The 26,749-nt window shown below is 43.0% G+C and overlaps 1 protein-coding gene across 27 annotated transcripts in view; it reads left to right on the forward strand.

Moving 5' to 3' along the window:
* The window catches only part of Plekha5 (pleckstrin homology domain containing A5), a 167,307-nt gene that overhangs the window by 71,853 nt on the left and 68,705 nt on the right, over positions 1-26,749 (forward strand). For 26 of the 27 annotated variants that reach the window (XM_041678866.1, XM_041678964.1, XM_041678875.1 and 23 more), the window contains 2 exons: positions 25,720-25,803; positions 26,543-26,663. In XM_041678866.1, the coding sequence (XP_041534800.1) occupies positions 25,720-25,803; positions 26,543-26,663 (205 nt within the window). Of the gene's footprint in view, positions 1-14,734; positions 14,808-25,719; positions 25,804-26,542; positions 26,664-26,749 lie in introns of those variants that run through there. The other variant, XR_005976676.1, reaches the window with a different exon arrangement.

Consider the following 26,749-nt stretch of genomic DNA (forward strand, 5'->3'; position numbering starts at 1 on the left):
GAGGACCCATATTTGATTCCCAGTGCCCACATGGTGCTTAGCTCCAGAGACCTCCAGGGATGCATGTGGAACACAGATGACCTTGCAGTATGTGCCATAATCCTCAGTAGTTCTTCAGCTAAAGGTGTGCACACCTCCCCTCACTCCAGTTTTGACTGCTTAGCCTTTTTTCTTTCTCATAATTTTTCTCTTCTTTCTTGATACCCCGAGTTCTGCTAGCCTTTATTCCCATGTTAACTAGAATATCAAACTTTCAACCTCATCTGTGAAGTATCTTGGCTACTCCGCTGTTCCACTCACTCACTTCAGAGACTTTGTGTTTTGTTTTTTGAGAAACTGATAATTTGATTTAGTTGTGGGTTAGCTTGTGTCCTAGCATCCGTGTTAAATTTGAAATCTAACTATTTAAGTCCCTTGCTTTCAGCCTACATATGTTCTCCTCTGAGAAGGGGGTATACAAAAATTCGTAGATCCGTGGCCATTGCCTTCTGTCCTTAACTGCTCAGGGGTGAAGGTGGGCTGGTTGCCGTACCCCAGTATGTGAGCACTGAGGTTACTTTTATTTGGTCAATATTTCACTACCTGAGAATGGAGATGGATCAGGTTTCTTGTTAAGTTTGGTTTCTTAATGGCTTATTAGCCATGTTTAACCAAAAGTAACATTAGACATTGGGCGTGCAATGTAACAAACATATAATAAAACAGATACATGCCCTAGCAAAATCTTCTTTAAAATATTCTGAGATTTCTAATATTTTCCAGATAATATATTGAAAATTTTGGGGGGTGGGCTGGGCGGATGTTTCCATAGGAAAGGTGCTGGCCATGCAAGCATGAGGTCCTGAATTCAAATGACCGGCATTCAAAAGCTAGATATGGTGGCATCTGCCTGTAACCCCAGCAACTCCTGACCGCCCAGCCTATCTGAAAGGGGCCAGGGAATGTAGTGAGAAACCCTATCTTAGGGCAAAAAGATGGCAAGCTTTATGTGGTGCCTGCTCAGGCAGTGCCCACACATGGATATACCACACACCAAATGAAACAATAACTGGATTAATTTTACTCTACAAAGATATAAAGTCACATCTTGAACATTGGGTTTCTGGGCAGAATATCAGTGGAATTCCCCCTACGTGTCATCTGGGACAGAAGGGCTTCCAAGGGAGAAAGTCAAGGTTAGTTTAAGAAGTTTGATGGTGATCATCTGCTTGGAGTGGAGTCATCTTGGTGTCTGTCTGGCACAAATCGGTAGACTTTTCCTTGCTTACATAAACTGTGGTGGTTTTCCTTTGTCTCTTAAAGAGTAGATACATCTTCGATGAAACTCTTTTCCTTGAGAAAATTATTCCTTGAAAATTTTGGGGGGTGGGCTGGGTGGATGTTTTCCTTTTCCTTGAGAAAAATCTCTGAAATGTATAGATCAGAGAGAAAGGATTTGCCTACTAAAGACAATTTATAAATTTATCAGAAGCTTTTGTTTTTAGGACAAGTTGCTGTGGGGGAAAGGAGAGGAGAAAAGGGGAGGGAGAGAGCAGTTATCATTTAGCCAGCTATGCATCCAGAAAATGGATGATTGGATCTTAGAAAATACATCAAAGCCTTCCCATGTAAACACATGTAAATCTTATGATAAAGAACGGGAATGGAGTGCCCAACGTCAGAAAGGTGGGTGAGCTCCCCATCTGGAGACTTGAAGGAAGTCACGTTCACACACTGCATCCAAGATCTGGGTTCCTGAGCAGATAGCGTGGAGGTCAGGGTAGTGATCGAGCAGGTGGCAAACTTTTAGACTAGCCGCTGAAGAGACTGAATACAGAGTGAAGGGGCCGCTTACAGTGCTGTTGAGCCCACCAGCGCCTCCCGGTAGACACTTGATCACGCGGGGTGCTGCCTTTCATTGGATACAGTTGTGTTTCTTTGCTGTTTTCCTCCAGAATGTGTTTCTTCTGCAGTATCTGGCCTCTCCTGTCACTTTACGCTTGTTAAAAGATTTTTTTTTTTACTGTGAAATATAAAGCATTTATGAGTTAAAAATAATACAGATGCTATAACTGTGCATAGACACCTAGTCACTGTTGGGTGTTTAGTGTAGCGAGAAGGTATGGCCTTCAGCATGTTGGCAGCCGAGATTTTGCTCCTGTGGGAATGGTGTGACTTGTGTAAGAGTCCTTTGGGTAACAGTACTCACACCCTCATCCCTACCAGAAACTTCAAGTTACATTTTTTTTTAGACTTTAAAACATTTTTATATTTGAAACTGTGTTAGTGGCCTCCTAAGAGTATGTCATTAAGTAAGCTATACAGAGGGCCCACTCCCACTTCCTTTCAAAAATTTTAGCAGTTGCGGGCTGTTGCGATAAGTCAGCAAGTAAAGGCACTTGCCCCGGAGCCTGGTGACCACAGTCAGTCTCGCAGGAGAAAACCAACTCCAGCATACATGTGTGTGCACGCATGCACATTGATGTCTTAAAAATAAAATAAAAATATAATCATTATAGGAAATCTCAATGCTACATAGGGAATCCCTGTCTCAAAAAGCAATAATTAATTAGCTAATTAAAGATATCTCATTTTTCAACAAGTTTTAAGAATCTATTCAAAATTACAACTATTGGATAGGTAATAATTGCTGGCATGTATCATATGGCACATGAGCTTTGGCTAAATGAGTCTTCAGAGGTAAGATGATCATTTAACATGAATTCTTCAACCCACAAATAAAATTTAACAGAAGCGTTAGTATAATGTTGGTCTGGGTACAGATCTTGTGTGTGTTTATAGAGTGTTTTGTTTTGTGACAAACACAGGGTTTTTATGTGTAGTGTGTGAAGAGCAGGGTGTGAGCCAGGCACACAGTGCTCAGTGAATTTTAATTATGCTTGATACTGTTGCTGTTATCAAAAGGTGGGAATTTAAATCAGAGCATATGTGTTTAAGGGGTATGGTTAAAAACATGTGCATTGGGGACTAGAGGGATGGCTCAGCACTTAAGAGGACCAGAGTTCAGTTCCGTATGTGAGCACATGGTAGCTCTCAACTGTCAGTAACTGTATCTCATGGGATCTGTTGCCCTCTTTTGGTGTACAGATGTACATGCAGACAAAACACCCTTATGCATAAAATACATAAACACATCTTTTAAAGTACATATAGTGCATGAAAAAAAATTAGGAAGCTTTCCAGAGACCCTTAGTCAGCACGAAAGCACACTTAGCAGAGTCCAAGAAGGTAAAAGATTTCCAGGTGTCAAAAGCTGTGTAGATCCCCAAAGCACTGAAAATCAGAGACTATTAATTGACCTTTAAGAAGGCAGTTTCAGTAGGGTGGTTGACATGAGCTCTAGAAGAGTTTGGCTGGAGAAAGATGGAGGAGCGCATTGTCTGTTACTATAAGGAACTATCCCAAAATGGACTTTCTGCGCCTCAGGAGCCTGCTGTAGGGCCAGCAAGGTCAGCTGGCTTTAGGACCATGGGGCAGAAAGGAAAAAACTGGTTCTGCAAGCCGTCTCTGACCACCACCATCACCACAATCACCTTGAGATTTGAGACTTGAAAAGCAACTGGGCTCTCTGGGGTTTGGAGTGAGAACCAGAGAGGGGCAGGCTTAGCTGTAATACTGAGCCACAGCAGACACTGCCCCAAATGAATTACCTTTGCCCGAACCCCAGCTCTTACAGCCTGTCCAATCAGAAAGTACGAGATGGCAGTGGTTTGGGTTGGTTGGTTTTTATTTAGTTTGAGGGTTGTTTTTTTGTTTGGTTTGGGTTGGTTTTGGGGTTTTTTGTTGTTTTGTTTTGTTTTGCGAAACAGGGTTTGTCTGTATAACTGCCCTAGCTATCCCGGCACTCGCTTTGTAGACCAAACTGGCCTTGAACTCGCAGACACCCGCCTGCCTCTGCCACCACAACCAGGCTAGCAGTGTTTTTTTATTAAGATATATTTTTGTTAGTTTTATTTTTGTTTGAGGGTGTCCGTGTGGGTGTCAGCCGAGGCCAGAGGAGAGTGTGGGACCCTTTATTGAGAGCAGCCTGGTGTAGGAGAAGGGTCTAAACTCAGGTCTTCTAGAACAACAAGCACTCTCCACCAGAACATTTTTAAACAAAATGCCAACTATTGAGTTAGTAAGAACAGTAATGGGGAGTACGAGACACCCACATAGACACGCTTTATTCCCATTTAGGAAATGGTCTTTAATTCCATCAGCTCCAGCAGGAGCAAGAAATAACATACTCTTCACTACTTAGAATTCATGTTCTCAGCAATCGCATCCAAAAATGTCTACAGTAGAAATAGCTCCACAAGGTGTACTATTTTTATTTTTTCTGAAAATGGGTTTCCAAATTGTCTGATTGATTTTTTTTTTTCCCTCAGTCAGAAGGAGGGAATTTTGGTAATGAGTCTACTCATCCCCAAATAGTGATTGAACCCAGGGCTTTATACATGCTGGGCAAATGCTCTACCTCAGAATGCATCCTCTGACTGACTGCTTCAGACTGCATCTCCAGACTACACTGAGCTCCTGTCTCCTCCCTCATATTCCTCTCTCCGCCCAGCCATATCACTCCTGTCTTCACCTCCCTAGTGCTGGGATTAAAGGCACAGGATCCCAAGTTCTGGGATTAAGGGTGTGAGCCGCCAGGGCCTGACCACTAGTGGCTTCACTCTGCACTCTGATCTGTAGACAAGCTTTATTTGTTAAAACACAAACATCACTACACCAGCTCTAGGAGAATCTGGGGTTTCTGGCTTACCAGCTCTGGAGATGAACACACACACATTTTTAAAAGCAGTATTGGAACGTTTGGTTTTACTGGGAGAGAGACGTTATAAAGGTGCTTTTCTGTTTGCTGTGTGAAGCCAATGATGCTTTTTTTTCTCTGAAAAAGATTTACATAAAAACAAAGTCAAATTTTTAATTGCCATTTTATCATCTCCTTGGTTGATGCATCTACATTGGCTGTTTGAATGAAGTTGTCATTTCTTTAAAAAAAAGGGGGGGGGGCACATTAACTTCTGTTAGCCACACGGCCAGGTGGTATAACTGCACCGTCTTGAGATAACTAGTTTATAGTATGCATCATTGGCCTTGATATGGTCTGTGGGAAAGGGAACCAGGTGGTGGTTCCTGCTGACCTCTGGAGTGAACCTGCTGTATTTCCTTCTCCGGTTCTCCCTGTCTTCCTTTCTTCCCACACTGCCCTCCAACTTTCTTCAGCTGGAAAGGGTTCCAATTTTATTCTGAGAATGTGAACAGAAGAGAAGTGTGTACAGATGAGAAGTGTGTACAGATGGGGAAAAGTGTGTACAGATGAGGAGTGTGAACAGATAAGAAGGAGTGTGAACATATGGGAAGAAGTGTGTACAGATGAGAAGGAGTGTGAACAGATGAGAAGGAGTGTGTACAGATGGGAAGAAGTGTGTACAGATGGGAAGGAGTGTGAACAGATGGGAAGAAGTGTGTACAGATGGGAAGAAGTGTGTACAGATAAGGAGTGTGTACAGATGGGAAGAAGTGTGTACAGATAAGAAGGAGTGTGAACAGATGAGAAGGAGTGTGTACAGATGGGAAGAAGTGTGTACAGATGGGAAGGAGTGTGAACAGATGAGAAGGAGTGTGAACAGATGGGAAGAAGTGTGTACAGATGAGAAGGAGTGTGAACAGATGAGAAGGAGTGTGTACAGATGGGAAGAAGTGTGTACAGATAAGAAGGAGTGTGAACAGATGGGAAGGAGTGTGTACAGATGAGGAGTGTGTACAGGTGAGGAGTGTGTACAGATGAGAAGGAGTGTGAACAGATGAGAAGGAGTGTGAACAGATGAGAAGGAGTGTGAACAGATGGGAAGAAGTGTGTACAGATGGGAAGAAGTGTGTACAGATGAGAAGGAGTGTGAACAGATGGGAAGAAGTGTGAACAGATGAGAAGGAGTGTGAACAGATGGGAAGAAGTGTGTACAGATGAGAAGGAGTGTGAACAGATGAGGAGTGTGTACAGATGGGAAGAAGTGTGTACAGATAAGAAGGAGTGTGAACAGATGAGAAGGAGTGTGTACAGATGGGAAGAAGTGTGTACAGATAAGAAGGAGTGTGAACAGATGAGAAGGAGTGTGTACAGATGGGAAGAAGTGTGTACAGATAAGAAGGAGTGTGAACAGATGAGAAGGAGTGTGTACAGGTGAGGAGTGTGTACAGGTGAGGAGTGTGTACAGATGAGAAGGAGTGTGAACAGATGAGAAGGAGTGTGAACAGATGAGGAGTGTGAACAGATGAGGAGTGTGAACAGATGGGAAGAAGTGTGTACAGATGAGAAGGAGTGTGTACAGATGGGAAGAAGTGTGAACAGATGAGAAGGAGTGTGAACAGATGGGAAGGAGTGTGTACAGATGAGAAGGAGTGTGAACAGATGAGGAGTGTGAACAGATGAGAAGGAGTGTGAACAGATGGGAAGGAGTGTGTACAGATGAGGAGTGTGTACAGGTGAGGAGTGTGTACAGATGAGAAGGAGTGTGTACAGATGAGAAGGAGTGTGAACAGATGAGAAGGAGTGTGAACAGATGAGAAGGAGTGTGAACAGATGGGAAGAAGTGTGTACAGATGGGAAGAAGTGTGTACAGATGAGGAGTGTGTACAGATGGGAAGAAGTGTGAACTGATGAGAAGGAGTGTGAACAGATGGGAAGGAGTGTGTACAGATGAGAAGGAGTGTGAACAGATGAGAAGGAGTGTGTACAGATGGGAAGAAGTGTGTACAGATAAGAAGGAGTGTGAACAGATGAGGAGTGTGTACAGGTGAGGAGTGTGTACAGATGAGAAGGAGTGTGAACAGATGAGGAGTGTGAACAGATGAGAAGGAGTGTGTACAGATTAGAAGGAGTGTGAACAGATGAGAAGGAGTGTGAACAGATGAGAAGGAGTGTGTACAGATGAGGAGTGTGTACAGATAAGAAGAGGGTGTATACAGATGAGAAGGAGTGTGAACAGATGAGGAGTGTGTACAGGTGAGGAGTGTGAACATATGGGTGTGTACAGATGAGAAGAACTGTGTACGGATGAAGAGTGTTAAGAGATGACGAGTGTATTCAAATGAGAACAAAAGATTTCATTTCAATTCCAGAAATGAGGCCAGAAGTAAAAGCTAAGGTGGGTTCCTTGTGTCCTAAGCAAGTAGATAGCAAAGAAGTGCATTATTTTTGTTTTCTTTTTTGAGAGAAAATGCTCATGTCCTAATAAAACTTGGTTTGAGATACCAAAGAGATAGATGAGAGAGAGAGAGAGAGAGAGGATAGATAGATAGATAGATAGATAGATAGATAGATAGATAGATAGATAGATAGATAGATAGAACCATGCTCCTCCTCTTCCAGAGGACTCAGGTTTGATTCCACTCCAGGCTAATGCCCTCTTCTGGTCTCTCTCTGGGCACTATTTGCATGAGGCATTATATACACACATGCACACACATAAATAAAATAAAATCTTTTTTATAAAAAAAAAAAACAGCGTGCTATCAGACTCCCCTGTTTGCACCTTTGGGTCAGCAGTAGAGCTGAAAGTGGCCCTTCCATCCCAAGGCTCTGTCTCAGCCACGAGTCTCCATCGGTAATCTGTCCTGCGTGTGTCTTCATTCTTCATTTTGCACATACTGCCATTAGAAATTTTCTAAATTTTTAATGCAGTGAAAATGTAGTTAAAGATTCACCACTGTCCATTTTTTCCCCCTATTAAGTAGGGGGAAAGTGTAAAAGGTTCCAGAACTGATACAGACACAACCACACATTTCTCCTCTAGTTCAGAAGTTGAGATGTCTGCTGACAGTGAGGATGCTGACCAGTTCTAATGCATCTCTGCTGCCTTTTATTTGTTTTGAGGCAGAGCCTCAGTATGTAACTGGCTGGGCTGGAGCTCACTGTCCAGACCAGCCTGGTCGCCAAGTCACAGAGCTCTGCTGCCTTTGCCTCCAGATTGTGTTTGTGTGTGTGTGGGGGGGGGGGGGGGGGGAATTAAAGGTGTGGCCACCATGGTCGACCTTTTGTTCTGCTTTGTTTGCTGCCATTGGGTCATACCTCTCACTTTGACTTGTATGTGATTTTGTAAGTGAGTTAGTTCGGTGTCCAGGAGTGCACTCTCCCTGTGCAGAAAAGTTTATTCTACCCCTTGGGCCAGCAAGCACTTGGAAATAGTGCTTGGGTCTTGCATTAATGCATCACAACCTAAGCGAGCAGCGTGCACGGGAGCTCTCTGAGAAGTTGGTCAGGTACTATATAAACTAATTGAATTAGTTGTGACTTATGCAAAAAGCAGAACTTAGAAAAGACTAGAAGACATAGAGAATTTTGAAGTCTTACATCATATTCTTACTCAGCTGGCCAGACGGTCAGGGTGCTCATTAATGGCCTAAGCACTAGATAGCTTTCTCACATGCAAAGGGTCTGAATCCTGTTGGTAAGCAAGTATGTTTTAATAACCACCACTCCCTAAGGAGGAAGAGTCTAATGGTATAAAAGGCTTTTTCTTTATAATTGGTTTCTTCCTAAGCAGGTGTTTATGGACTAATTGGATTCCTAAATCACTCATCTCTTCCAATTACTTGTTCCAGGCATTTGCTGTTTTGTGAGATTTTTATCTCTAAAGGAACACTAGCTTGAAACACAAATCATCTTTGAATATTTCGTGGATAGTAAATGGAACCCCTCCCCCTTCTTTCTTGATTCCTCCTGGGAGCTGGGACCGTGGGCACGTGCCACAGAGTTGCGCATTCTAGTGTTTTCCTCATCAGAAGGGTTTGGAGTAAATGACCTAGGAGATGGAAATCACTGACCAACCAGTATGACATCTTCCACTTCCTGTTTCCCAGTAGTGTTGGGTACTGGAAGAAAAGACTTGAGGGTGTCTTTCTTTCATCATTACAAGGACCTGTATTTGAACATTAGTTATGAACAAATTGACTCTACATGAAGAATGGAGTTGGGTTTCAGATTGAAGTCGCCAAACATAAGTCTGATTTGCAGAGTAATGTTGAGGCTCCTGATAGGTCGAGTAAGTCAAGGGCAACGATGGCATTTTCAAGATTAAATTCCACTGGGAAGTGAAATAATACATAAGGACTGAAAAATTACAGTATTGTGACTGGCCCTTGGGTCATCTCCCAGACATGGCTGAGGTGTGCTGAGATATCTGTGTTGGTACAGTGATGGCTGGACCCTCGGTCACCCCACAGATGTACTAGAGGTGTGCTGGACCATACTTCTGTGTTGGTGCAAAGTTCTTAGGAGAAGCTCACTGAACTTTCTCTCTCTTTCTTTCTATTATTTACTATGTATGTGTGTCTTGACTGTATGTATGTCTTACCATGTGTGTTCCTGGTACCCGCAGTGGCCAGAGAGATTGGCTGTACTGAAACTGGAGTTACAGATGGTTGTGAGTCACCATGTGGGTGCTAGGAATCCAACCCTGATCCTCTGTTAGGACAGCGAGTGCCAACTCTAACCCTTCTCGTTGCTTTTTAAAAATGCTTTGTTTTTACTGTGTATGGAGGAGGTGTGCATGCCCCTTCTAGGGACTTCATTCTCCTTCTAACATGGGCTTCAGAAATTAAATTCATGTCATCAGGCTTACATGGCAATAACTTTTGCCTGCTCGGCCACCGCACTGGTCCCCTCTGTTTTTATGAGGCATGGCTTCTGCCCTGTACTTTAGAGAAACATGAAAAGAATATTGAGATTAGTTGTGATTTAGGATTCCATACTGATTTGAACTTAATTAGCTCCAACAGTGTAGTGGGATGTCAGTCTTTTCTCCACTTTCTTCCCGAAAATGTTCTCAACGCAGGTATTTGAGATGAGCTGTACAGAACTGAACAAGGCACATGAGAATTGCCTTATTGTTAATAATATTTTTTTTAAATATTTATTTATTTATTATGTATACAATATTGTCAGTATTCTGTTTGCATGTGTGCCTGCAGGCCAGAAGAGGGCACCAGATCTCCTTACGGATGGTTGTGAGCCACCATGTGGTTGCTGGGAATTGAACTCAGGACCTTTGGAAGAGCAGTCAGTGCTCTTAACCTCTGAGCCATCTCTCCAGCCCTGTTAATAATATTTTTAAGTAAATAGTTTGTTTGCTATTGGGAAGCTTTTGCAGGTGGGGAGTTCAGGGTATGTATGTATGGATGGATGGATGGATGGATGGATGTATGTATGGATGTATGTATGTATGGATGTATGGATGTATGTATGTAAGGATGGATGGATGTATGTATGTATGGATGTATGTATGGATGGATGGATGTATGGATGGATGTATGGATGTATGTATGGATGGATGGATGGATGTATGGATGTATGTATGGATGTATGTGTGGATGGATGTATGGATGGATGGATGGATGGATGTATGTATGGATGTATGTATGTATTTAGGGCTGGCGTGTGCTGCCAGCGCAGCTACCCCTAGCAGATTTCATCTTGCAATCGTCAGGTCAGTGGTCACATTGTTAGTGGTTTCCACACATCATCCCCCCCCCCCCCGCTGTTTCCTCTTCTGGGCTCTGCAAATCAGATTATGTTTAATGATTTGTTTATAGTCTGCTTTCTCTTATTAAACTGTCAGTTTGTCCTGTTGTGACCTTGAGAAGAGGGACCTTGTCTTATTCTCCCAAGGCCCCACCACGGTTTTCCTGTGGTGAACTGTGAACAGTGAATAAACGGGGGAAGGGCCCAAAGAAACCATACAGGCATGGTAACTTCATAAACCAAGTGCTTGGTTGGCTTGTCACTCTTAATGTCCCTGGTAATTCACAGACTCCGAACAGATCTCTGTTGCTTCGTTTTATCCTTTTCCTCAGTCAGGGAGCGCTATGTAGAGCCACCATCCATCCCTCTGTGTGATTCTGCTAACACTGTGCTATGTTTTCATTTTTTTAAGTTCTGCCTTGATATGGATTATATCTAAATCAGATATGCTAGGATAATAGGAAACCTTCTTTTTAGTACATTATTTTGCTCATCTGGGTAGTTGGTATTTTTTTTTATTGTTTGTTTCCTTAAAACAGGATAGGTTGTCATGATTTTAATCTGAAATGTGCTCCAGTGTTCATATTGAACCCAGCTTCCTAAATGGTGGCACTAGTTGGGGAAGCTGTGGAACTTTTAGGAGGTGAACTTTGAAGACTGTACTCAGCCCCTCGCTCCTGTGTAGCGTTCTCTCGGTTTTTTGGTCTGCTGTGACGTGATCAGCCACTAACACCCAGCCCTTGGTGAGGAAGTGGCCACTTAGGCATGCCTTCCCAGCCGTGATGGGTGCACATAACTGAAAACAAGTGGACCCTCCCTGACGTTGCCTCTGTCAGAGATTCTGCCTGAACAGGGCAAAAATAACTGGTAGAAAAATTTGGGGAGTAGAACTGCTGTAACTAAACCTGATAATGTGGGCATTAGGTTTTGAGAAATGACATGTGAGAGGAATGTGCAGGAGTTTGGAAATGTAGGCTAGAGCACCCTAGAATGATGTAAGCCGAGCTGAGGACCATTCTGGTAGGAGTTTGGAAAACTAGAACCTATTGAAACATACAATAAAGACTGTTCTCTGAGGTTTAGAAGGGATCAATGGCTATTGGAAGTTGGACTGGAAACGGTCATGTTACATTGCAGCAAAGAATCTGTTGGTAGTTTATGTGTGTCCTGAAACCTTGAATGAATATAAACTGAAAAATGATGAGCTAATTAGCTGAAAAAAGAACCTTTCAAGACAGTGTAGCATTCAGGCTATGACATGTTTTGTGCCAGCTGCTTTTAACCAGTTCACAGTGAGCACCAGGAGCTTAGACGCAGGGGAGAAATGCATGGGGAGCCATGCAGTTTGGCCAAAAGTAGCTCATTTCTAATCAAGGTTTTGTAGAGGATCAAAACTAAAAAAAAAAAAAAAAAAAAAAAAAAAAAAAACTGTGGGGGCTGGAGCGATGGCTCAGAGGTTAAGAGCATTGCCTGCTCTTCCAAAGGTCCTGAGTTCAATTCCCAGCAACCACATGGTGGCTCACAACCATCTGTTATGGGTCTGGTGCCCTCTTCTGGCCTGCAGGCATACATGCAGACAGACTAGTGTATACATAATAAACAAACAAACAAACAAACTGTGAGAGAGACAGGCAGACAGAACAGTACAAAGGGATTTGTTTGAGTGGCTTTTGCATAATAGAAGGCGAGGAAGCTCGATAATGGCTACTTGCACACTGGACAGTCCTGGTTGCTGGGTCCACATAGAAAGGCTGGGAAGCTGAACTCTGATGTCCACAGATAATGTCAGCGGTGCTCACGTACTTTCGTGGGAAGAATAGAGCTTGCACGTGTGCCCTGGCCTCCTCCTCTTCTCAGTTAGATCCATAGAATCCCCACCCACATTCATGGTGAATCTTTCTCCCACCACCCCTCACTTTCCCATGTCAGTCCTTAGGAAATGCCCTCCAAAATTTACCAAGGGCTGTGCATCGCCAGGCCTAGACATCTCTCAGTGGAATCATTTTGATAAATTAAGTTCAGCAGTCGGTCTCACTGTAGCTACAGCTGGCCTCTACCTCACACTCCTCTCATCTGGGCTTTCCTAGATGCTCGCATATGAACATTATGTTTGGCTTAGTGAGCAAAGCTGGCCTCTACCTCACACTCCTCTCATCTGGGCTTTCCTAGATGCTCGCATATGAACATTGTGTTTGGCTTAGTGAGCTGGGAAGGCTTTGTTACAGAACTGTCCTGCTAAGGAACTCTTCATCAGGTAATAGAGTCTTAATTCCTGTGGGAGATAATAAGCCTTCTGTATTATAGCTCTCATTCTCTTTACCTGTTGATAATGATTTCTGCTGTTTAAAGGGACTCTTCCTTTGCATTTTGGATTGTGAAGTTAGTTTTATTGACTTCTTTATTTTCTAAGACTGGGATTGTTTTCTTTCTTAGTGTAAAAAGTCTTAAGTTGATTATAATTGAAATTAGCAAAATCTTAACCTAAAAAAGAAGGGGAGGATTATGAGCCATATGTACAACCTTCCGGTTTTAGCAAACTGTTGGCCTGCTTTCTTATATTTCAGACTATATAATTAAGCAATTTTGTCCTCTGGTTTTAATTTTTGTTACAGCAGTTTCAGAGAAAGGGGGTGCTTTAGACTGTGTGTTAAATTCGGTTTTAAGATAGCCCCAGTTAACATATTTTAAAAGTATTATACCATTAACATTCTAACAAGGTATTTGCAGTACATTTGGTAAAGTAGTTTGCCCTTCTCATATAAGTTACCATCTTGTGAAAAAGGCATGGACTGTAGAAGAAATGTGGTCAGCCATTAAATGAGTCGGCTTTTGACTAGGTGGCTTGATAGGGTTTTTGTCACTCTCACAGAAAACCCATGGGATTAGATTGTTTTCCTTACCAGAAAGCTGAGGCTAGGTGACCTGTCTGGCACCAGACTCCAGGGTGGTTGCCTTTGACCACTAATTATGGTGGACCGCTTCCTGCAGGACGCACATCGCGGACAGAACCGCACATCCGCAGACAGAACTGTGGAGTCGCCTGCAGGCCCGCACATCCGCGGGCAGAACCGTGGAGCGGCACGGCGCATTCTCTCTGTCAGGTCTGCGAAGAAGAAAAGTGGTCGTCAGTGTTCGGTCTGAGCCAGGATACAGGGAATGAAGAAATGGGGTGTGCTGGAGTGCATGTATAAGTTGTCGGCTCTTTAAAGAGGACAGTATAGACCTAAAGCTGTACACACTCTCTGATATTCTTTCCGCATTTAGGAATTATCCTTTGTAGCTAAACACACAAAAATGCCGGAAGATACACAGTGACACTTTTTTTAATTACTTATAGCTAGAAATTGAACATGGGTGTCTGTTAGTGCCCAGGGTTAACTAAGTAGCAGGAAGCCATCTAATGAAAGTTAGGGACATGGGACCTTTGTGAGAACGGTCTGCTGCGGTAACCTCCTGTGTACACAACCTTTGGTCTCAAGGTGTATTTCAGCAGACTGTATTTTGATCATTAACAAAATGCCTGGGCAGTGGGGACACTCACAGTTCCAGGTTTTATCAGCAGCATGACTCAGCCTCAGTTTCTTCGGTAAAACTAAGGTAAGAACAGAAGCCACTTGGACTGTGAGGTTAGGCCCGCGTGGGTCGGTGAGGTGCTAGACATAGTAGTGAATCGTCTCTGCAGGGCGGAAGACAGGAACTTCAGTTCTCTTTCTGTCTTTCATGTGTTGAATTTTGAAATAGTATAATGGGGGGGGGGGGTACTTTAATCCCAGCACTCAGGAGGCAGAGGCAGGTGGATCTCTTGAGTTTGAGGCCAGCCTAGTCTACAGAGTGAGTTCCAGGGCTACAGAGAGAAACCCTGTCTCGAAAAAAAGAAAAAAAAATCAAAAGAAGTCCTTTTAGTGTGCTTACAAGCAGAAAATGCCCAATTATTTAGAGCGTTTATTTTAAGTTTCTCACTAAGCATTCCCTTTGAAAGCTATCTGTGATCGTATACCTTGGTATTTCACCCCATTTTCTATTCCACGTTTAAGGAAATTGAAGTCATATTTTATTTTTTGGCTAGAAGGCAAGCTTAATCATAACACATTCTTCCTGGAGAAGCTGCTTTAATTTGCGGCTGCAATGACAGGCTAGAGTGTGACGTCAGTGTGGTGTCAGACTTCAGAGTGGCAGGCCAGCCTGAAAGCCACAGTGCGTTTCCTTGGTGTTTGGTCCTCACAGGACTCACTGAGAGCCGCTCAGAGACAAAGGAGCTGAGTCTGTTCCCATCCCCGGTCCCGGTGTCTTGAAGGAGGTGAGTGACTGTCTGTTCACCGTGCTGTCAGTGACTGGTCTCTAATGATCACTCTTGCACCCGGTCCCACGCAGGTACCCAGCGCAGAGGGTCTGCATATCCTAATACTTCTAAACTGTTAGAGTCATGTGCATATGTTTATCTGGTTTGCACATGATTTGGCCATTTTAAGAAATCAGTGTCAGAAATGTCTTCCTCTTTGTCTGTCCTTAACTTCCAGCTACGTTAATATATCATAGACATGATTTACTTTAAAGCCAAGATTTTTTTTTTTAAACAAATCAGTTTACCTTGCACTCAGATGAGAAGTTGGGTATACCCACCTCAGAATTAGATGAATAATTCTTCAAATATTCTTTTGGAAAATATGGACAATACTGATGAATAATGTTTAAAAATTTCAGTATAGCTTAAATTAACACTTAGCTTAAATTTCCTTTGTTTCTCTAATCTGGGGCTGTTTCTGTGATTCAAAGTAGGAATCCTTACTAACCTAAACTTTAAGAACAAAATGCTAGCAGAAAATTTTATATTAGAGACAGTGTTTTTTTCCTACTGGAAGAAGTTTTAGGAACATAAGTTGTTGAGGCCAACAAATGTGACTTTAAGAATTTACTCTTACTTGAAATACCAATTCAAATTTCTTTGAATTACAATATAAATGTATTTCATTGGAAAGCATGATATAAGAAAGTTATATTGTCTGAGCCTCCTTTTATTTTTGAAGGCTCTCTTATTACAATTTCTTTGCTTTGCTTTATGGATACATTGTTTATGTTGTGCATATTGGAGCTTTTAAGTCTTCCTAGTGACTTTTATGGCATTAAGCTTTTTATGAAGGTTCAGCGGCAGTTTTGATTCCAACTTAAGAATAGAAGATTTATATGAGGAAAGGGCAATAATTGCTAATAAGTATTTTTGTCTCAATTTTATATAACAAATAGGAATGATTTATTATACGTGTTTTTATATGAATAATTATTTTTGGCATTATGTAGGATTTCAAATTTAAGGGCTAGGTTGCCACCTTATGACTTGCAAGGTAGTATATTTTACTTACAGTTTTGGAAGCATAGAAATGGGGCTTCATGTTTGTTTTATTGAACTTGACAGCATTGAGATTCACAGTTTTTCCCTGAAGTTGCTGAGTTTTCAGCTTCTACCTAGGACTTAGCCCAAAGCTAGAAAATTTAAGAAGCGCTGTGTATGGAAAAGTCATGGGTATTTCTAGTCCCTTTAAAAATTTATCATGAATTCACTTAAAATATTTGAACGTGTTTTTAAGTCTGTGTTTTAAACCAAAGCAGTGTGTTGCCATGGTATGGTGCCTCGGAACAGATGAGGCACACACAGCTCAGACAAAGACGGTTTTGAGGCATTATGACATCAGAGGTCACTGGCTGCCACCAAAGCTCAAGTGAGAAGGGTCTGCTGTAACGTCTTTTTGAATGAACAGGAAATTAAATCTGACAGAAGGATGGTAAGCATCGCTGCAGGGAGATGACTCGCTGTGGACCTACAAGATTCCCTGGCTCTAAAGTAGTAGAAGGCAGTTCCTTGGGAAGACGCTGCTGTGGTAACTCAAATGGCTGTCTCAGCCCTTTTCAGGCTCCCACTCTGTATTTCGTTCTCTTGTGGTAAGCAGAACAAAACATTGGGCATATTAGATGCTTGAGCACATGTCAGCATGAATAACTAAAGTTAGGAAGCAAGTTAAGTGAGAGAAAAGAATCTCTGTATTCGAGAGATCCCATCTTACTGCAGAGTTCCAAGCCTGACCCGCAGACCCAACCAGCTGATAACATTCCACAGCAGCTTGTAGGAGTCAGTGTCTCAGGTGCAGGCCCACACTTCTGCCCTCGTGGGTAGTTGTCCCCTCTCTACTCATCTCCGAGAGGAAGTGGGCCTCACTCAGCTCTTGCCCTGGGCACCCTGCAGCAATTGGTTGGTGACTAAACTGGACCTTAAGTGCTGGGTAAACTTTACTCTGCTGCCCACATTTTGTCTACAGCTCTGTTACTTTTTGTCGTTATGGGCTTGCTTGCTTTTGAGGCTGTGTTGCAGGACTCACTTGAATGGATGAAAAGCAATAGATGAAAGGAAGTTGAACTTGTTTCACATGGGCGTTATTTGACTTATGCTCATGAGAAAATTGTTTCAACACAGCTCATGTAGTTTTTTAAAAATAAATAAACACTGTGGAGTGAACAATAAGTGAATTAAGACGCCGGAGAGTTGGCTCAGTGGTTGAGAGCACCTGCTGCTCGTCCCCCGACGCAGGTTCAGTTCTCCACATCTACATGGTACCTCACAGCCATCTATAACTCCAGTTCCAAGGTGCGCAACTCCCCTTTCTGGCCTCCTCGGGAACTGCATGTACATGGTACACTTAAATACTTGCAGACAAAAAACCATGCACATGAAATTTAAAAATAAAAAATTTTAAAAGACTAGTAAATTAAATCATTAACATTTTTCTATTTGAATTGTATGGTTTACTTGGCTCTCAAGTTTGATTCTTAAGAATGCTTCCTTCCCACCAAAGCAGTCAGAGTGCTTTAAACTGTGTGGTTAGTGTGTAGGGTAGAGGTGTGTTCCATGTCTAGATTAAACTGTGTGGTTAGTGTGTTGGGTAGAGGTGGGTTCCATGTCTAGATTAAACTGTGTGGTTAGTGTGTAGGGTAGAGGTGTGTTCTGTGTCTAGAGTGACAGCCTAAGAACTAAGGCTTGAACTTGTTTTTTTTCTAGTTTGCTGTTTGCTTCCTTCCCAGTGGTACAATAAATGTCTATTTAATCGATATTACTAAGGACTATTACTAATTAGCATTCATTAGGGAGTGGTAGAGTTGTCTGAATTCGTGAAGTTATAGGTTATATAATTTTAAATGCCACATTCTTGTTTTTATTTTTTTTTATTTATTTATTATGTATACAATATTCTGTCTGTATGCCTGAAGGCCAGAAGAGGGTGCCAGACCTCTTTACGGATGGTTGTGAGCCACCATGTGGTTGCTGGGAATTGAACTCAGGACCTTTGGAAGAGCAGAGAGATGGCTCTTAACCACTGAGCCATCTCTCCAGCCCATACATTCTTGTTTTTAAATGACAAAGGGAATATTGTTGAATGTTTCTAAGTTGAGGTTCTAAGTTTTGTGACAATATTTTTTGTACAAATTTCTTTGCCATTTTTTGAATAGTCCTTTAAACCACTGTAATATACCCCGTAATCATTTTTATTGTGCTGTGTGGCTTTGTATGAGCTTTTCCACTCTAGGTCAACAGTAACTTCTAAGCATAGGCCGTATTCCTTGTCCAGTAAACTGTAGTTGTCTGTGTCATTTTTCATATTAAAGATGATGCAGGTAGCCATAATCTTTTAAATCAAGGAAACATCCGGTTGTATTTGTCTTTAGCAACCAATTCTTCTAGCACATTCTAGTTCAACCACGATTTGGTAAGGCGTACTCATTAATATGGCTTGATGCTACCAAACACTCTATCCTTCCAATTATATGTTGTTATTTTTCTTTGGTGCACATTTTACATGAAGAAGTAGTTCCATCGATGTAGATTAAAGATCTTTCTAAAATGTCTTAGGATCAGAAAAACATGTGTTTGTAACAGGCACAGAGAAATGTATTTGGTAATTTGCAATGGAAACTTAAGAAGTAGATAGACCGCCCTGAATGTGGCACTCCAGTGGCCTTACCTCAGGGATAGAGCTGCTCTGTGTACGCGCAGCCCCCGCCCCCCCCCCACTTCAGCACCAGCACCGCCCACCTTCCCAGGATGCACAGCTGCAGTGCACCAGTGCCTGAGGTGGTGCAGGCTGTCTTCTCTCAGGGGATGAGTTCTACCCATTACCAGAAACGCCATGGCTTCAGTTTTTTATACTTGGCAGACAATCACCCTGTTTTGTTTTTGTTTTTGTTTTTTGGTTTGTTTGTTTGTTTGTTTTTGTTTTTGTTTTTTCTGGTTTTTCAAGGCAGAGTTTCTCTCTGTAGCTTTGGAGCCTGTCCTGGAACTAGCTCTTGTAGACCACGCTGGCCTCGAACTCACAGAGATCCGCCTACCTCTGCCTCCTGAGTGCCGGGATTAAAGGGTACGTCACTATAACCCAGCCATCCTAAATTTTTATATATATCTTAAATTCATATTTCTATCTTGACCGTACAATGCTAGCTATTGTTTTCATTAAGACAAGCATCCTAGCCAGGTAGTAATAACACACAGCTTTAATCCCAGCACTGGGGAGGCAGAAGCAGACAGATCTCTGAGTTCAAGGACAGCCAGGGCTACCAAGAGAAACCCTGTCTGGGGTGGAAGGGTAAACATCCTAAGTCGCACTCATAACCACTTGTCTGTGGGTAAAGGGGTGGGTTGGAATTATTTTAGTCTTTTTTTTTTTTTTTGCCTTTAATTTACCAAGTGGTCCAAGATATAGCCCTGTTGTGACGCTCAGGTGAATGTGACAGGAACATTTTGTCTTTAACTAGCGTAGTGCTAATTGAATTATTCTTGAGTTACCTCAGAATTATTTAAAATCTATTGCAAGTGTTTCTTTTTATAGGTATATGTAATGTAAATGCTATTTTTATTTTTAAGAGCTTTTTCGGGGGGCAGTTTATACTCTCCCTGGGGTGTGTGCTCTCGGGTTCTGCACTGCTGTTCTAGTCCTTAAGGAGACTTTCAGCCTTCTGCTTGGCTCTTTGCAGCCGGCTCACATTTTCCCACCCAGCTTTAAGCCCCTTTCCTGGGTTAGGCTGAACCAGATTTTCAGTTCCTGTTGGTGTGATGCATGCCTTGGTGGCATTTGTACTCTGTGGTACCTGTGATAGGAGAATGTGACATAACATTTCTAAATCTGCTGAGGTGATAATTTTCATCGGAACAGCTGACTAAGAGAACAAAACGGCTACAAAGCTTGAGAGCATAGCAAGACGGGAAGGCATTGAGTTTAAATTAGATGGGAATTGGAGGTTTCGTGATAGCTTCAGATGGACGTGCTGCTGTGGTGAGGCTGGCTGCGGGGCCTGGAGGAACCCTAGCAAAGCGGTGTCCTAGTCTGCACGCCCTGTCCCCGGGGGAAGGGACGGACTTCTGAGCAGATTGTGCTGCTGCCTGCCCTGGGGGCCATCGCAGCAGACGGTGAGGGCAGGACCACAGGGCAGGGGCAGCTGTAGAAAGGATGTGGCCATCTGAGGGAAGGCAGCCGTGGCCGGTGGGTCAGCCTATGCAGTGTAACTCATGACCCCACTTCAGAGGGACTCTGAGGACTGTCAAGCGCAGGTCCCCAGTACAGCAAGACAGCAGTGCTGTCACCGTGAGAACTGCCACCAGTGATCGCTGTGCCCTGCTGGGAAAGACCCCAGTGAGGTTCTCACACACTTGGTTTCCCTCCTCTCTCCCAAGATGTCAGAGGTGATCTGTTTCCTAAATGCGGGGAGAAGGGTGGGAAATAAAGGGTTAAGCCCCAAGGAGATCTGCATGGCAGGTAAATGAATCCCTGGGGCTAAGCGCATGTCTGGAAGCTTAGAGCTGAATTAAAGGCCTTTGGAACTGCTGTGGGGAGAGGAAATGAGGATTTGCTTCGTGTGTTTCTAAACAGTTACATACTTCGCATTGCTAACTGTGTGGTTGCTTTCCCACATAACCCAGGCCCAAGAATTGGATTTTTCAAGAAAGTCAGGGTGTTTCTTTTCTGTTCTGTTCCTAAAATTTTGAGTTTAATTGTAGGCCCAGTCTCTTATGCCAGCTTATTTTTAGTCAGTAAATAAGTTGGTAAAACCGTGATTGTGGTGGACAGATTTCAAAATAATATTTCCCTCCTGTTTGTTAATGAAAATAAATAGCTTGCTATATAAAGCATTAGTGAATTTTCCACTTAATAATATAAACATTGTCTTGAGCCAGTGTTGAATTCATGAATTTAATAACTAACTAGCGACTACAGGCATGGTTTTAAAGCTAATCACGTTTCATTGTCAATGATGGTGGTATGAATTCTACTGATAAACATCTCTAACTTCAGAGCAAGCCAGAGAATATAACAACTGCCTTGTGGTGTCTTGTATAACAGCCTTGAGCTGTCAACTAAACTTGAACAGCATATGAGCTCTGGTGCTCTTTCTGCCGCATAGACGTGTTACAAAATGGGCTGCACGCACACGTCTGAGCTGCTGGCTGCAGGCTTCTGCCCTACCTGGGAGGAGCACAGCGACTTCCACGGTTCCCCCAGGCCTCTGCCTCCTGCTCTCACAGTTGCAGGTATGTGGTGACCTGTGGGCCAGGCTCCCGGAGCAACGCAATGCCGGCTTTGCTAGTGGTTGCCAAACGAGTTAGCAGGCTGCAGCTGCCAAGCCTCACCGTGCAGTCCTGTTTTGCTTTCAGTAAATCAAATCCTTTCTCCCTTGAGATGATTCATAGGTCATGTGGACTCACGTCTTAGCTTAACGAGACCAACAAGATCTTTGGGGCAGTTTTCTAAAACATATACTTTTTTTTCCTTAATGGTTGTATTTCCAGCTTTGTTGCCAGTTACATTAAAACACCACCACCCAAAAAGCTTACAGTCTCTCATTACAAAGATCACATTAGCTGTTATTGGCAGCGCAGTAGCAGTGGTTTCCCTCTCTGCTGCAGTCACGGAGGTTAGCCACATGCTGTAGTTTGGATGCTGGGCATCCCTCAGAGGCCCATTTAGGCTTGGTCCCTCGAGTCCCTATTGGGAGGCAGTGGGAGGTAGGACCTTTCACGAGGTCCTTAGGTCACTGAGAGCAGGCTTCCACAAAGGGACCCTGCTGGGCCTTGCAGCCCGGGGAGTAGAGCTTGCTCAGCGGGGTTCTCAGCATGAATGTCCTGTCTGGAAGGCTCTAAGTATTGGAAGCAGTCAGTTAATTAGTTGAATCACCAAAGTTTTCTCTTAATTAACAACCTGAGATAGTTTGTTATAATCACAGAATCAGACTAGCACACTATGAAATAAATTGTTTTTCTTAAGACAACAAAAGCAAATGATTCTACAGGGAACTTATAGTACTAAGAATAGCCATAGCCAGAAGATAGTTATCGGCCAAAATATTAAAGCATTTTTGAGACCATGAGGCACAGCCTCAAGAAATCTTATGTTGTGATTAAATCATCTTCCTGACCTTCCCAAAACTTCCCAAAGGATGGAACTGGCCAGTTTGCTTTCTTTTCCCTTAGAGAGCGTGCGGTAATTATAGTCTGCTAGCAGGAGTCTTCTCTGTACCCCACACGGAAAGCTGCTGTGTCCACGAAAGCCTTGCACTTCGCTTCTCTATCCGAGATACCACCGTGTAGTCTCATTGATTTGATTTCCTCCGTATGGGTTACAGATTAGCCATTAGGCTTGATTGGACTGTGTGGGCTTATGACAGTGCCGTTATTTCTGCTGCTGCTGCTGCTGCTGCTGCTGCTGCTGCTGCTGCTGCTGCTGCTGCTGCTGAGTTAGGCATGGACTTTGCTCTGTTTGCCTGACAGAACTCTAGAGAAGAAAGGCTGTGGCGCATTGCCTAACCCAAAAAGTAAATGCCAAGAAAAACTGCACTCTGGACTGTTACAGTCTGTGTACATGGTACAGGGACACTGTGGTCAGTTTGAGCCTAATAGGGTACCCACGTAAAAAGGACAAGGTAAACAATAAGGATGAAGTCCTGGGGATTGAACCTCGGGACCTCATGCAGGTTACCTATCACTCAGACACCCCTCCTGTAAAATTCTGTCTTTTAATTTGGGAAATAGTCCTTACCCATACATACTTGATTCAAAGAAGTCATTATGTACTAACTTGTGTAGTGTTTATATCTGCTCCTCTTGGTTGGTTTCTACACTCTAAAGAACTGTGCTGTGTGGCCCTCACTTTGCTGACAGGCTTTAGAACAAGGTTTTTCATTTGTCAGTGGTCTGAAGGGTGAGAGTGTTCCTTCAGTAATTCTGGCTCATATCATTTTAGAAACTAGAAATTTGCTGGGCAGTGGTGGTGTACGCCTTTATTTCCAGCACTTGGGAAATAGAGGGAGGCAGATCTCTGAGTTCAAGGCCAGCCTGGTCTTCAGAGTGAGTTCTAGGACAGCTAGAATAGTTACACAAAGAAACCATGTTTTGAAAAACTGAAAGAGAGAAAGAAAAGGAAAAGTATATGATTTTTTTATAGGAATGTCCATGTCATTCTGTTGTGTTTGGAGAAATGCAGGATAGTGAAGAAATGCTTCCCACTTAGTGGAGCTCACTATCAAAGGCTGTGCTGTGCAAGGCAGGCTTCCCTCCCTAGGCACAGGGGCCTTTCAGGGCTGCTTTGATGTGGACCACTCTCCTGCACATGATAAAATGTTTAGCATACTGTAGACTCCACCTACACCCAGTAGATTCCAGTGACAGTTTCCAACATGCAGAAGATGTCTTCTATTAAATAGACACACACACACACACACACGCACGCACGCACGCTGCCACCCACCATGACCACCCTCCCACCCTTCCACCCCCATCTTGTTCTACAAATAGAGATGTTCTAGAGGGAAAGAGGAGAGTAGGAAGCACCTGCCATCATCGTCTTTAAGTGCGGCTTTCCAACCTTGCTGCAGTGGTTTCAAGACGAGGGAACTCATTAGTTCCATGGCTATAAGTGTGGTTTTTTTTTTCCAAGTCTTAATTTTTTTTTTTAACGTAATGCTTTTGCTGGTTGGTTGGTAATTTCACATAATGCACCCTGATCACACCCCACTCCCAGTCTTCCCAGGCCTTTCCCTCTCCCACTTTATGACTCCCCCCCCCAACAAAAGGGGGGGAGTCCAATTTGTGTTGCCCATATACTCAATGGAACATGGTCAAACTCCCAGTGGCCAGCCCCTTAAAGAATACTGAGTCCCTCATCAGAAACTATCAACTGTGGAAAGCTATACTTCAGCGTCTTTGTCAAAATTTCAGAGTTTCTGTCTAGGCTGTTACTTTTGGGAGGCGTGGGTAGAGTGAGGTGGAGCAGGGGTTGCCACAGAAGTGTTCTGTGTCCTTCTTTAGCAATTGTGAGTCAAGACCTGAGTTTTATCCCCTTTTGCAAGACTTCTCTTAGAAACACAAATTTACATTTTTTAAAAAAACAGAAAAATATATCTTTTCTACTTTCTCTTTTCATTCATGGAGAGTACCAGATCTCTTGACAAGTTTAGTTTTGTTTTTGAGTGCTACCTCCAGCTCAAGACGAAAGCCTGGAGCATGCTAAGCATATATTCCACTCCTGAGCTTCAGCAGCAGCCCAGAATCTAAATGTATGGAGCCTGAGGAAAAGGCTGGGTGCTGAGAGCATTTGTTCTGTGTGCATGAGGACCCGAGTTCCCATAGCATAGCACACACAAATGCTGGGTGTGGCATAGCATGCCAATAACCCCATCTTTGAGAAAGACAGATTCCAAGAGATTGCAGGGCAGCCAGCCCAGCCTAAGAGCAGGCTTCTGGTTCAGAGAGACTGTCTACGTAGTAAAGTCGAAAGCAATAGAGCAGGACGCTACAAGTCCTACATGCATACACATGGCCATGCACAGCATCACACGTATGTGTGTACGCGTACATGTACACACACACACATTCAGGCTGTGACAAGCCCAGAGTTTGTGGAGAAAATGGGTTAAAAGCAATAGTGATACAGGAATAAGGGTGAAATCTCATAGAGCTGACAATCCAGTCTTCTAAGTTAGGAAAGGCAGAGGCTGCTATAACAGTTTTGCCTTTGAAAGGGAATACAGTTTGCTTGAGGAAGTGGGCATTGTTGGGCGGGCTTCAGCATATGAGTTACTGGCAGGTGTTAGAGTGATTGTCTAGAACGGAACATGAAGTTGTATCATTAGGTATGGTGTGTTTCATAAATACCCCATGAACTAGGAGCAACTGGTGGGTATTGTGTGCGTGCAGATGTTTGTCTTATCAGTTTTGGTGGCTGTGTCTTCTAGATGCAGTTTTCTGCATTCGTAGGGGTTTTCCACAGATTAAAAAAGAATAGTGTTTTTCCACAGATTTAGAAACAAAATGTGTAAGCAAACACAAGATTTGTGCTGTGCTCAGTTCATTCTCTAACGTATGAAGCTCCTTGGACGACATTGCCGGACACATTACAGTAGAACCAAGGATATTCTTGGTCTGATTTTGAGCCTTTGGAAGTAAAATCAACCAAAGCAAACCTGGTGAGCTGTGGGAAAGAATGGCAAATACAGTGTGAACATGTGGTTTGCAGAGAAGCAGGAGACACTTTTGGTAGAACTGAGGAGAGGAATCTTTGTCTCTCTGCCTCTGCAATCTGGATCGGTTACCCCTGCTTTGTACCAAAGACAATGTTCAAGAGCCATAGCTGGATACCAACTACCTCTCACAAGGCCAAGTGGGCACCCATTAAAGAATTCTGCATACTAACACAAAAGAGGGGGTAAGCGAGGGTGGCACTGATGCATGTGACCAGAATGTAATATATACATATGTGAAGCTGTTAAAGAATATGTTGATTTAAACATTCGCTTTATTCTTAGCTTTATGAGAGCATAGTGTACTGATGCCCCTGCGGTGTTTCCTCTCTGAAATGCGCCAAACTTGGGCCTGAATTAAAGGAGCCTGTCAGATGCTCATTCTTTGTGTTTGTGGCTCATCTGAGAAATAGAAGATACGATGGTAGCTACCCTGGTCAGCAGCACTTTGTTTATGAAGTATTGAGATCTCAGACGTGGTGGTGCTGTGTCTGTGCTCCGCACTCACTGCAGCACACCGCAGGAAGCCGAGGAGAGCTGCGTTTGCTCAGTGACTTCAGTGTCAGAGTTTTAATGTAGATGCTTTACTGTAAACTATTAGAGAAATGTTTATGATTATAGAAGTATCCCACATAATTCATTTTTTTCTTTTATTCTTTCAGCCACAATGAAAGGAAAGTGACCTGCAAGCATCCAGTCACAGGACAGCCATCCCAGGATAACTGTATCTTTGTTGTGAACGATCAGTAAGTAAAGAGTGTCATGGCATGCTGTCTTTGAAGTCGGGTTCCGTGGGATTGCTGTGAACCGTGTATGACACACGTATGGCCCAGCGCAGTTAACAGCTTTCTTTATCTGGACATATGCAGTCAGATATATCAGTGTAAGCTGTTTACTATCGCAGAGAAACTTTTCCTGAGGAATGTAATTTTAGAAGCTCTTTCTTGAGAACTTAAATTCTGGCTCTCAGTTCTGGAGCTCAGGATACCAGGTAAAGAAATCTGCAAACTTGGTCTATTGGACTGAGTGGAGCTGTTTTCTCACCTACAGTCTAGGGTTGTAGTAATTAACCATTTTCTATCAACTTTTTTTTTTTGGACACATCTCTCCCACCATTTTTTACATTATATGCCATAAAACTGTTCAGCTATTAGTTATTTATAACATTAGAATAGTTAACATTGTAATTTGTGTGTGTGCACGTGCAGATGCATGGAATTGAGTCTATAGCCTTGTGCATGCCAATCACGTGGCTCAAACCCTTGCATTGATTTTTTTTTTTTTAATTTTTCAATTTGATGACCAAGACTATCTGCACTAATGCTTATGAGCTGCAAGTAGAAGTGTTGGTTTAAAGTGGTAATAGCATGAAGTATAACTTGACGGTAACTCCTGTTGAAAAGCAGGCCGCCTTTATAACTTGGGGAGGCCTTGCTGTGGCGCTCTTCACAGGGACAGCAGGCTGCAGCATGGGTGTCTTTGCAGGACTGTTGCGGCCATGACATCTGAAGAAAAGAAGGAGCGACCTATAAGTATGATAAATGAAGCTTCCAATTACACCATGGCTTCAGACTATGCTGTGCATCCCATGAGCCCTGTGGGCAGAGTAAGTGAATCTGCTTAGTGTTAATTTTTTAGAAGTATCCGTTTGGCCGGGCGGTGGTGGCGCACGCCTTTAATCCCAGCACTCGG

The sequence above is a fragment of the Microtus oregoni genome, unplaced genomic scaffold, assembly GCF_018167655.1.
Source record: "Microtus oregoni isolate MIOR12 unplaced genomic scaffold, Mior012 000002F_ref0000024, whole genome shotgun sequence".
In the NCBI taxonomy this organism is placed as follows: domain Eukaryota; kingdom Metazoa; phylum Chordata; class Mammalia; order Rodentia; family Cricetidae; genus Microtus; species Microtus oregoni.